This window comes from Ipomoea nil, unplaced genomic scaffold (assembly GCF_001879475.1).
Source record: "Ipomoea nil cultivar Tokyo-kokei standard unplaced genomic scaffold, Asagao_1.1 scaffold2165, whole genome shotgun sequence".
Lineage (NCBI taxonomy): Eukaryota > Viridiplantae > Streptophyta > Magnoliopsida > Solanales > Convolvulaceae > Ipomoea > Ipomoea nil.
In genome coordinates, this window is record NW_017618593.1 from 3033917 (window position 1) to 3047406 (window position 13490).

A 13490-nucleotide genomic window follows, 5' to 3' on the forward strand; every position below is an offset into this window, starting at 1 on the left:
TTTTCTTTCCAACTCTTCCTAATTTCCTTTTATTTACGAAATACAAAATCTTGCAGTTGAAGAATACAACGGTTTTAGCTTTTGATTTTGACTGAAGCCTCATTATTCTATCAATTTAATGGCTCAACGTCGGCGACTCAAAACCGTAGCAGATGCAAGTAGAGATTTAATAAGTGAGCTGCCAGTAGAGGTAATGGACAGAATTTTGGAGTGTTTGCCCACCCGAGACGCCGCCAGAACTGCTCAGCTCTCAAGGCACTGGAATAATGTTTGGTTGCAGCATGGGCGGCTTGCGTTCGATTGGGAATTCTTGCTAACTGTCCAACAGTGCCAAGATGATTATGGTAGAGCGCTCGTGAACATAATCAATAATATCCTCTTTTCCCGTGTTTGGCCGGTAAAGAAATTTACTCTACAGATTTCATGTGCTGATCCTAAACCGCGACAGTATGATGTTGATAGGTGGTGTCATTTTCTGTCAACAAATGGTGTGGAGGAACTGAACATATCTTTATATAATTATCTAGAGCCAAAATATCAGTTGCCATTTTGTTTACTCTCTTGCAAGACAATTAAGCAACTGATAGTCCAAGGTCCCTTTATTGATTTTCCTGTAAATGCTTGTGATATATTTTCCAATGTCACTTCATTAGCTTTCTTGCATGTTGAATTTAAGCACAGTGTTGATGGAATTGCCTCTAGTATTAGTATTCCTAAGCTTGAGAAGCTGGCTTTTGAGCATTGTATAGGGATCAGTGAGTTTGAGATCAGCCCTCCAAAGCTTGCAATTTTGTCTGTTATTGGTTCTATGTATGGTGTGGTTGAATGGACGAGATGGTTGGCACCACATTTGAAAACCATTAAGAGTCTTTGGTTGTGTGGCTCTTTGTTGTCGGTAAGAATCTAATTCATTTTACTTGATGCAAATGGATGGATAGTTATAATTTTTTACTTTCTGATGGCTTGTTAAAGTTCTTGTGGTGGCTAAATTTTTTTTTTCTTTATTGCTATTTTTCAAGTGTATGGATGCATCTACGTTTCCAACTGCAATAAATCTGCAAGTGATGAAGCTATATCATTTAAATTTTGGTTGTTGGAAGCAGCTCGCCTTTGTTATGCAATTGCTTAGAAAATGCCCCAACCTATGTGAACTACATATTATGGCGGATAAGGTAGAGTATATATTTGGCAATCATGTATGATACTTCTTGTTTTGATTTTTCAAATATCCTCATAGTTGTGCTTGTTTTTCATTTCTTCTTGAGTTATAGTGCTGGGAGGATGATGACAAAAAAGCTGCCTCAAGGCTTTTGGAGGATCCGGGTGGTTGCTTAGCTATTCAGGAGCTGAAGATTCATATGCTTAACACAATCCAGATTGAATCATTCAATGGATCTGCATTCGAAATGTTTTTTATGAAACTGCTGCTCTCAAAATCCCCTGCGCTAGAGAGAGTTGTTATTATGAAGCGTTGGGGTATGAATGCCTCCAAGGTGAGAAAAACCCAAAGGAAGTTGGAATGCTTCCCTCGTGCATCTCCAAACGCACAAATTGTCTGCTCGGACAATTACTATGAGCCTATGCATAAGGACTGGTTGGATACCCATGGTTTTAGGCTTATCCACCCTTATTAGTATAGCGAATATAATCTCCATATGTACAATTTGGGTGCAACTTTGAAATGTAAGGAATGGTACGGTTGTAGTGGCAGATACTACATTGTAATAGAGTCAGTAATATTAAAAAAAAAAAAAGGAATGGTTGTAGTGACAGATACTACATTGTAATAGAGTCACTAATATTCAAAAAAAAAAAAAGAAAAAAAAAAGAAGGAATTGTTGTAGTGTTGGAAGTTGAAATATTTTCTAAGTTGTTCAGCATGAGGTATGCTATGTGACCCCGTAATGGGCAAGAAAACATAAGGAAAAAGAAAGAAAGAATAATAGTTGTAACAGGAAAAGAAGAAAACAAGACTCAAAACTCCATCAGACCCCTTTTTGGATTGAATTTTTGCTTGTTCTATTATTCCAAATTAGACTTCCTAGGGTTGATTATAAAGGTTCCTAAACTAAGAATAATTATTTGATAATTTCTAAATAACTAATCTACCTAAACTAGTTCGAAGACGAGTGATAAATTAAATAACTATTTAGTAATTTTTAAATAATTATTTAGTAGTTTCTTAATATCTAAACTATATAATAATAATAATAATATAATAGTAAAAAAAAATAAGACTTCCTCAACACGTATCATTGTATTTGTAATCAGCAAACATTGTGGGCAAGAATGTTTCCCTATTTGCTTTTGTTAATGAATAACTTCAATTAGGTTTTCAAAAAAAAAAAAAAAAACTTCAATTATGATTTTTTTTTTTTTGTGCATATGTTAGTTCATCTAACAATGTTAAGGCGTTTGATAGTCAGAAAAATTCCTGCCATAGATAGGCCAATTACTAGTCAACAGAAAATTCCAATACTCTTGTAGGATGAAAATCAATATATGCAAAACAAAGTGAAATGACATTTGAAAATATGCAACGATTAATAAATCAACTGTAATACCCACAACCTTATAAATAAAATATATATATATATATATATATATATATATATATATATATATATATATATATATATATATATATATATGTATAGTAAATGAGGTCAACAAGTCAAAGCTTATTAAAATTTGATATTAGATAAAATTACTAAATTACCCTTCTCTACCCTTAAAGATTAAGGAATCTCTTGGTCTTGGAGAAAGATCTCTTTTAAAAGAAGATAAGGAGAATTTACTAGAGAGATAGGGGAAGGAAAAATCTTGAAGCTTTGATCTCCATCTTCTTCAAGTTTAGGTCTCAGGTCAGTTATTGGGAGTATTCTAGGTGAGTTTGATCTCCATTTTTTTCACTCTTTTTGAGTTGGGTTTATCATTTGAACCCTAAGATTAATGTTTGAAAATATTAGGGATTTTGACAAGGAGTATTTGGGCGAGTTTAATAGCTAAGATTTGGATGTTTTTAGGTAAGTGGTTAATTCTTCTCTCCTTATTTTGCAAAACCCATATATTATCTATTTTGGAATCTCTACTACTTTGGATACCCATTTTAGGGTTAGTATGAGTTAAAAATATTTTAGACTATGATATGTTTTTGGGTATGAAATGCTAAACTGAAGTCTGGATGGAAATTGTGTTTGGGTGTGTTTTCGGAATGGATATTAAGGTAAATTATTTCTGACTGAAATTGTACATATGTGTTGAGACGGTAGAGTGGTTTATGGCTGTTGTGTAAGTGGGTAGGTCGTGGGTTTAATTCTTTTTGCTAGCATACTGTGTGGTTTTTTTCTATACCATATGCTTTATAAAATGGCCACACTTTCTCTGTTCGAAATTAAGGAGTATTGCTTTACAAGGATGAGGAGGGGTGTTCCTAAATGCGGTCGAACTCGTCGAGTTAGCCTGTTGATAAATGTGTCACCTATTCGGAATTTTGGTTTAGATGTTTACGTGCTGTGTGATTCAGGTGCTTCACATTATGTTATTTATGAGAAGTTGCAAAGGATTTAAATTTGCAAGCTAAGAAGTTGAGTGATCATTTGTATGCTAATAACCCTATGGGGAATATTGTGGTGATAGATACTTGGTTTCAAAATTGTCATCTACAACTTAATGGGAGTGATGTGTCAATTGATTTAATTTAGTTGGATATGCATGATTTTGATGTGATAATAGGAATGGACTGGCAAAAAAAAAAAAAAAAAAAAAAAAAAAAAAAAAAAAAAAAAGGAAAAAAAACTATGCCTATATTGATTGCGCTCGTAGGAAGGTGGTATTTCAAATTTCTGGGCAATCTATCTTTACTTTGAGACACTTTCCTAGAAGCGGAATGGTGGTGTCGAAAGTGGCATTGAAAGTAACTTCTGCATTGAAGGCTAAGAAAGAATTGAGAAAAGGGTGTAGCGGTTTCTTGACTTATGTAATGGATACCCACCAGAAAGAAGTTGAGTTTGATGATATCCCAGTTGTTAAGGAATTTTCGGATGTGTTCCTAGAGCATTTACCTGGATTACCTCCAAATAGAGAAATTGAGTTTGAAATAGAGGTTCCCGGAACTACTCCAATCTCAAAGGCCCCTTATCGCATGTCACCGTCTGAGCTACGTGAGTTAAATGTGCAATTGCAAGAATTGCCTGATATGAGATTTATTAGACCTAATGTATCTTTTTGGGGCGCACTAGTGTTATTTGTGAAGAAAAAGGATGGTAGCTTGCGATTGTGTATTGACTATTGGAAATTGAATAAAGTTATTGTCAAGAATAAGTATCCTCTACCTAACATAGATGATTTATTTGACCAATTCAAGGTGCTAAATACCTTTCAAAAATTGATTTGAGATTAGGGTACCATCAATGGAAGGTTAATGCTAGTGATGTACCCAAGACTACTTTTAGGACCCGGTAGGGCAATTATATATTTTTTTTTTTTGTGATGTCGTTCGGGCTAACTAATGCTCCTGCTATTCTTTATGGATTTAATGAATATGGTCCTCAAGTCATTTCTGGACAAATTTGTTGTGGTATTTATTGTTGACATTTTGCTATATTCAAAGAGTGAGGAAGAGTATGCTCAACATCTAAGTACCATCTTGCACACTTTGAAGGAAAATGAATTGCATGCCAAGCTAAGTAAGTGTGAATTTTGTAAGAAGATATCTTTTCTTTGTCATGTAATTTATGGAGACGGGATTTCTGTAGACCCAACTAAGGTTGAAGCAATAACACATTGGCCGAGACACACTAATGTTACAAAAGTAAGGAGTTTTCTGGGTTTAGTAGGTTAATAACTATGCCATTATATTGATTCGGTTAGCTCGGAAGGGTATAGAGTTTAATTGGGATGAGTAGTGTGAGAAGAACTTTCAAGAATTAAAGGAAAGATTGGTTAGTGCACCTATCTTAACCATACTATATGGGGAATAAGGATTTGTTATTTATAGTGATGCATCAAGAAGAGGATTAGGATGCGTGTTGATGCAAAATGATAAGGTGGTAGCCTATGCCTCTTGACAATTGAAGTCCCATGAAGTTAACTACCCCATTCATGACTTAGAACTAGCAGTTGTGGTATTTGATTTAAAAATTTGGAGGTACCTGTATGGAGAATCTTGACAAATATTTACGGACTATAAGAGTTTGAAGTACCTCTTTACCCAAAAGGAATTAAACATGAGACAACGACGATGGTTGGAGCTAATAAAAGAATATATATGACCTTACTACTAATTATCATCCATATAAAGCTAACATGGTAGGCTGGTGCTTTAAGTCGTAAGTTGTCCACGGTTAATGTGATAGTGGTGACTACTCAAACCCAATTGTTGAAAGATTTTCAAGATTTAGAAGTTGAGGTTATTTTGCAAAATAAGCAAGGAGGGATATTGGCAACTATGATTACAAAATCGGTATTGTTAGATCGCATCAAAGCGGCCCAAGTTTTAGATCCTGAGCTAATTAAGATTCGGGAAAAAAAAATTCAAGTGGGTGACCCAAGAGAGTTCGGTATTCATGATGATGGATCCCTATATTTCAAGTCCCGACTATGCATTCCAAATGATGTTGAGATAAAGAAGGATATTTTAAAGGAGGCCTATTAGTCTCACTTCTCGGTACTTCCAGGTGCTACCAAAATGTATAAAGATATGAAAAAATAATTTCTGGTAGAGCAGTATGAAGCGAGAAATTGCTGACTTGGTTGCTAGATGCATGATATGTCAATAAGTCAAAGCTGAACACCAAAGACCTGTAGGATTATTGAAATCCCTAGAGATACCTCAATGAAATTGGGAACATATATCTATGGATTTTGCGATTGGATTACCGAACAGTCAGCATGGGGAAAATACAATTTGGGTTATTGTGGATCGACTAACTAAGGTTGCACACTTTTTACCCATTAGGAAGACAACTTCATTGAATGACCTAGTTGAGTTGTATGTGGATGAAATTGTAAAGTTACATGGTGTACCTGTTAGTATAATATCTGACTGGAACTCTAGATTTATGTCAAAATTTTGGAGAAGCTTACAACGAACCATGGGGACTGAATTAAAATTAAGCACTGCATATTATCCACAAATAGATGGGCAAACAGAGAGGACTATTTTGACCTTGGAAGATGTGCTTCAAGCTTGTGTCTTGGATTTCAAAGGTAGTTGAAGTAAATACTTAACTTTGATTGAGGTTGCACATAACAATAACTACCAATCGAGTATAGGAATGACACATTTTGAAGCTTTATTTGGAAGGAAATGTAGATATCCTTTATATTGGAATGAAGTTGTAGAAAGAAAGATCTTAGGGCTAGAACTTGTACAACGCACAGTTGAGAAGATTCAATTAATTAAGAAAAGAATTAAAGCCTTGCAAGACAGAAAAAAAAAGAGCTGGGCTTACTTGAAAAGAAGAGAATTGGAATTCAAAGTTGGGGATTTGGTGTATTTAAAGGTTTCACCAACCCGAAGAGTAATGACGTTTGGAGAGAAAGGGAAATTAAGTCCACGTTACATTGGACCATTTGAGATTTTGAGTAGAATTGATAGTTTGGCATATGAGCTAGCCCTACAACTAGCTAGAGTTCATAATGTATTCCATGTATCAATGCTACGAAGGTACATTGCAGGTCCGAGTCATGTGGTGGAGTATCAACCTTTGCAAGTTAGAGATGACTTAACTTATGAAGGAGTACCTCTTCGCATCATTGACCAAAAGGAACAATTGTTAAGGTCCCGATTAATCCCCTTGTTAAAGTGCAATGGTCACATCATACTCCAAGAGAAGAAACATGAGAAAAGGAAGATGATATGAGGATAGATATCCAGAACTCTTCAAGTTTGAAGGTATGCAAGTTTCGAGGACGGAACTTATTTAAACGAGGGGAGATTGTAATACCCACAACCTTATAAATAAAATATATATATGTTTAGTAAATGAGGTCAACAAGTCAAAGCTTATTAAAATTTGATATTAGATAAAATTACTAAATTACCCTTCTCTACCCTTAAAGATTAAGGAATCTCTTGGTTTTGGAGAAAGATCTCTTTTAAAAGAAGATAAGGAGAATTTACTAGAGAGATAGGGGAAGGAAAAATCTTGAAGCTTTGATCTCCATCTTCTTCAAGTTTAGGTCTCAGGTCTCAAGTTATTGGGAGTATTCTAGGTGAGTTTGATCTCCATTTTTTCACTCTTTTTGAGTTGGGTTTATCATTTGAACCCTAAGATTAATGTTTGAAAATATTAGGGATTTTGACAAGGAGTATTTGGGCGAGTTTAATAGCTAAGATTTGGATGTTTTTAGGTAAGTGGTTAATTCTTCTCTCCTTATTTTGCAAAACCCATATATTATCTATTTTGGAATCTCTACTACTTTGGATACCCATTTTAGGGTTAGTATGAGTTAAAAATATTTTAGACTATGATATGTTTTTGGGTATGAAATGCTAAACTGAAGTCTGGATGGAAATTGTGTTTGGGTGTGTTTTCGGAATGGATATTAAGGTAAATTATTTCTGACTGAAATTGTACATATGTGTTGAGACGGTAGAGTGGTTTATGGCTGCTGTGCAAGTGGGTTTGTCGTGGGTTTGACTCTCTTTGCTAGCATACTGTGTGGTTTTTTTCTATACCATATGCTTTATAAAATGGCCAGATTATTTGTGCAAAGTGAAACTTGAACTCTAAAGCTTATGCTTATTAACTTAAGTTCTTTCCACCTAAGCCATTTCAATCCCTTTGAAATTACTTTGGTAATATACCGTTTTATGATTTTTTAAAGAGTTATGTACTAAGAAAATTATTATTTTGAGAATGGTTTATACCTTGCATATTTCTTAGTTTGATAAGCTTATTATCTATTTTCGAAATATGAACTTTGTTATGTCATCTTAAGGAAATGATTTTTGCTACATCGGGCTATTTGATTATAAGAACTATTTTGATTGTTTGATCAAACTCATGAGGCAACCTACATTTTGTTATTTGCTTTTTTTGGCTTGGAACGTTCCTAATTGCCCATTCTGAATCGTCGAGCTTGACTCATTCCGAATCGTCGAGTCTTTTGAATTATTTGTTGGAACGTTCCATCCGGCTCATTCTGAATCGTCGAGCCCGACTCATTCCGAATCGTCGAGCCCGACTCATTCCGAATCGTCGAGTCTTTTTGGACCATTATGCCGATAATGGTGGTTGTAGGTTGCCAATGAGTCATATGTTAAGGAATGGTTTGTGCATTTGAAAGTATTGTATTATGAAATATTGTTGATGCCCATGTAGCTAAAGTTTCTTGTTTTGTGAACTTGTGTATAGTATGATGAAAGTATTATGACTTCGATATAGTTTAAAGATCGAGTTTTGCATCGAGTTATTACTCTAAAGCTTTTTGTAATATTTTGGGTTTACTTGATCCGGGGTTGAGAGGAATACCACTTACTGGGCATTAGCTCATTATTTGTATTTTTTTTCCTCATGTTTCAGAGTAGTTAAGGACATGTGAATAGCACGAGCACAAGTGGTGGGTTCTTGAAGTTGACTCTTGAAACTAGGAGACTTAGTCCTAGTATTGGACCTTATCACGGACTTTTGTTTATTTGGATATTCTCTTTGACCCTTTGTATTTTTTGTAAACCATTGTGCTTGGTTTCAGTGCTTGTGATGCATTTTGGACATACTACTCTTGATTGTAAATATTTAATAGTGGATTTGATGAGTTTTTGGGAAGAACTAGTTGATTATATTTTACCATTTTAACTGTGGAATTATCATGTATTCAAGTGTTATTATGAAGGTTCTGAGAGGTATGTATGGTTAGGCTGCGTATTGTTACAAGCCTTCACGTAACGATACGGCCGGGTCATGTCCTAGAAGTGGGGCGTGACATCAACACATACTCAATGAAGACGCAATCTCTTCGGTTTACGGCGGAAGAATGTACTGAAAACAAATGCACATTTCGTCAACTTCTTTTTGTGTGACAACTGACAAAACATTACAAGTTATCACTGTTATAAAATGGCCTACTAATCTCCATAACCCGACATACCTCATCATCATAAAAAAAAAAAAACTCAAATTTCCAAATACGTCCATCGTGCAACATGACTATTTTGTTGGTTACAAAAAACCCAGCAAATGGCCGCACGAAGTTCATTGACTATATCTCTCTCTATCATAATCTCGATAACTTTAATATATGTGAATTAAAGAGCAAATAAATTAAAACAAAATCATAATCCTTAAATGGATTGATATGGCAATCAAAAGTAAATCAAAGTAGAAATAAGAACAATAATTCTTCCTAAAAAAAAAAAAGAGCAATAATTCAAAATCCCAATTCAAATTATATTGCTTAAATACTAAGGGGTCGTTTACTAACTGGAAGTTTCTGGAAACTAAAAAATAGAATACAGAATCATCTATCATCTATTTACTTATATGTCACTATAACCACATTACTATGATTACATTCATTATTATCTTATTTTACTTATCACTATCTTCTATTCCCCCTTTCCCATTTTTTCTATCCTATTTACTATTCATTGGTCAAACCAACATTTTCTTCTTTGTATATTTTCTTTAATATTTTTTACTTATTTTTAAATTTAATTTTTTGTGTTTAATAGTACTTTTAGTGTAGTTTCTAAATATATAATTTTTGTATACTAATACTAAATTTAATATTATGAAAATTTTGATTAAAAATAACTTCAGTCAAGCCTCGTTAATTGACCCGGGCACATAAAATGGGACGGAGGGAGTATCTTTTCTACTTACTTTTACTTATTTAAAAATAACTTATTTGCTTACACTTCAAAGTTAGACATTATTTACATTATCAAAATTACGAATTAAACTCTATATAATGTTTTAGATTTTGATTGAACTCAATAGATTATTAGTTCGAATATTTTTAATTATGTTACATCATAATACAAGTCCGATCCAGATATTGGATATTGAATTTCACATATATTAGAATTCAAAGTAAAAGTTATATATTCATATACATGTCATTCCAATGAATATATCCAAAAAAAAATGAATATTAGCTCAAAAAATATTAATATTATCTAAACTAAATTTTAGGTGAATTTAGTAGGTTATTGGTTCGGATATATTTTTTAGTTATTATGTTATATACATATATAAATTTTGTTCACTTATCAAATGTAAAAATCTTACATATATTAGACTTAAAAGTAAAAAAAAAAAAAAAAATTAATTTATTCCATTTAAACCAAACATATGTTAAAATATTTTAAATATAAGATTTAAAAATCATTCGAAATTAAACTTGTGTTAATTTTATAACGTTACTCTAAAAAAATAGGTTTGAAAAAAATAAGTGTTAGTAAACAGAAAACAGATGATGAAAACTGAAAAATTAGAAAACAGAAAACATAGAACAGTTTTCTGTTAGTAAACGGATCCTAAGTTTCTAAAATATTAATTCAATACTAATAAATGAGTAGCAAGTTAGCGGCAAATTATATCGTGCACCAGGGTGCACAATGCGTTGTGCACCCTAAGAGTATATGTGTATTATGTTAAGAGTTTATGTATGTTAAGAGTTTCTGTGTACTATGTTAAGAGTTCATATGTATTATGTTAAGAGTTTTTTTTTTTTTTTTTGGGTATACATTATGTTAAGAGTTTATGTGTATTATGTATTATGTTAAAATTATGTGTATTATGTTAGGAGTTTATGTATATTCTATTATACAATTATGTACATACGAAACATGGGATTTTTAAGGTGCACAATGCATTGTGCGCCCTGGTGCATGATATAACAACTGCAAGTTAGCATTCAAATTGTATAAACCATATCTTATCGTTCAATCCCAATGCGTACAACTCTAAACCTTTTTGCATTTTTACAACAAGCATTTCGATTGTTTGAATTCATAGGCTTTGAGATCGCTGAAGATTTTTGTCGTTTGCGTAGTTTTCAAATCTCGGTGATCTCTCATTGCAGTGACTTTCATGTCACAAGCTTTTGGTAGACCACGAAGGACCTTTAGGTTGATTTCCTTCAAAGATGGTTCCTTTCCAAGATCTGAGATCTCTCCAAGAAGTTTCGTGCACCTAAGCTCCATTCAGTGACTATTTCATTTGGAAGCATTTTGAAGTCTTCGAATCTTTTCATGGCCATGGTCAGCTTGTTATCATTTTCTTGTTCATCTCCCTTGCCTAGATCCATGAGAGTGTCCCATATTTCTTTTGCTATTTTGCACTTTCGCACTCTTGGGAACAGTGAATCATCCAGGGATTTGTATAGGATATCACGTGCAACATTATCAAGGTTAGCTCTTGTTTTCTCCTCTGAGGTGAGTTGAGACTTAGGCTTTGGAATCAACACTTCGGGATCTGCTCCTTGAGCTGCTGCTTGCATGTTGATCATTGTTATCAAGATAGGTCTATCTTTTATGACATCCCACATTTCGTCGTGAATAGCCGAAAGGTGTGCCTGCATTTTTACTTTCCAATCATCAAACTTAGACAGGTTGAAAGCAAGAGGCCTAGATCTATTACCATAATCCTTTTCCATTTTTATGAAAAATGTGCAAAGAGAAAATTGAGAATTTTCTAAGAGTTTTTGAAAAGAGATCTACCAGGCAGTAAAAGCGAAACGTTTACCGTTCAAGGTAACCGCTCCGATACCACTTGTTGGTCCCGCAATAGGGTCTAAAGAGAGTCTTGGGGGGGGGGGGGGGGGGGGTGAATAGACTCTACTCGAATTTTTGAAAGTAACTTTCGGGTAGTAGTGCACATCGGAAAAATGTGAATTCGTTTTAGAGTGTTCTTTGCACATTTTTTATGTGAAAATTAGGGTTTGGTCAATATGTATTCAATGCAGTGAAGATAAATAACCGAAGGTAAAGATAAAGTAAGAGAGGGATGTTTATAGTGGTTCTGCTATTAACAAAGCCTACTCCACTCTTCTTCCACAACTTGTGAAAGGGTTTGCACTATCACTCATAGTACAAACTAAACAAGCTAGCTTCCTTGATCACTAAGCCGGATAGCTACTTGTGTAGGTTTTTCAACTCCTCAAGTTTACTTCGCCTCTATCAACGTCTTCTTCAGAGTTGAGGGTTGGAAAGATTTGATGAAGTTCCCCAACTTGTGAAATCTTGACTTGATAATGCTTGAATCTTCAAATATAAATTGCAAGATTTCCTTGTGTTGTGAAAGCTTGAAGTCTAGATGATCTCTTTGAAAAACTTCACAACAACACACTGGTTTTGAAAGCTTTTGGATTATACTTGTTAACAAAGCTTTTGTAGATAAAGATTGAGTGAAAAACCAGCACCTTCTTCAGTGGTGAAGAGGGGTATTTATAGGTGAGGAAAATCCATCCGTTGGAGGGAGATGAGAATTTCAAACATATTAACCAGTGTGTAATATCCATTGGGCTCGAAGCATTTAATGCGGCTGTACTGTGTAGCTGTTGACACAAAAATTTGCTTGTCTTTTTGTCATTTCTCACTGACAAAGGTACAAATCATTTAATGCTCATTGGTATTTGAAAATTTCATTCCTAGGACTCCTGCCTTTTGTCTAGGATGATTGCCCAGCTGTGAGACATAGACAAATATTTTTCTATGTTTTCATGTTGAAGTTGTCTATTCAAGTCTGGCTTAGACTTTTAGTCTCGAGATCAGTTAACGAAAGATTTTCCTCATCTTTCGTTTTTCTCTTCAAGCCAAATGATTTCCTTATCATTTGTTGTTTACACGAGAGTTAGACCCTTCCATCTTTCGGTCTTAGTTATTCTCTCGGCCTTCTCTTGATATTTTCTTCTTCATGTAGACCTAATTCACTAAATACAACTCTGATTTGTGTAAATGTGCTACTAAGCACGAATCACATTGTGAGTTGTGATTACTTTCCTTTATCACGAAAGATTCAAAATAACGAGAGTAAAAGAGGGGTCATACCTGACTCAGAACCCTAGATGGTGTATTGGTGTCTACTAAGCAGTATGAGTACCGTAACTGAATGTGCTAACGGTCTACCGTTAAGAGGCAACACAACAGGAACATCAACTGTGGCTGGAGATCTACACGGCTACCTTTCGCTCTTATACGAGGTCAGATTTCTCGTATACTATTGTTCATTATAGTTAGACTATTTAGATCTAACATACATTCCTAGTTAGTTTGGTATCATCAAAATCTAAATACACTTGTTCCTAACATATCCTAGTATCTTCTATGTTACCGAGTATTTAAGTACTCCCATTGTACGTGTAGTTGGATGAAGGAAAGAAGGGTAATTTTGGTAGGGAGAGGGGAAAGATGAAGGGTTCTTCCCTTTTATGGAATGGATATCATGTGAGGGGAATTCTAGTTAAAATATTCTCTCTCTCTTTTCTTCTTTTTTTTTTTCAAAACATGTACAGATTAAGAATGATACTTCAAGTAGTAT

At 34.1% G+C, this 13490-nt stretch overlaps 1 protein-coding gene across 1 annotated transcript in view; it reads left to right on the top strand.

Annotated features, from left to right (window-relative positions):
- LOC109149967 (F-box/FBD/LRR-repeat protein At1g13570-like) overlaps nt 1-1860 on the top strand; it is a 38073-nt gene extending 36213 nt beyond the window's left edge. Inside the window, exons 4-5 of the mRNA XM_019297950.1 lie at nt 1272-1671; nt 1838-1860. Coding sequence (XP_019153495.1) covers nt 1272-1634 — 363 coding nt within the window. The 3' untranslated portion in view covers nt 1635-1671; nt 1838-1860. The remainder of the gene's footprint in view (nt 1-1271; nt 1672-1837) is intronic.
- Nucleotides 1861-13490: the final 11630 nt, after the last annotated feature.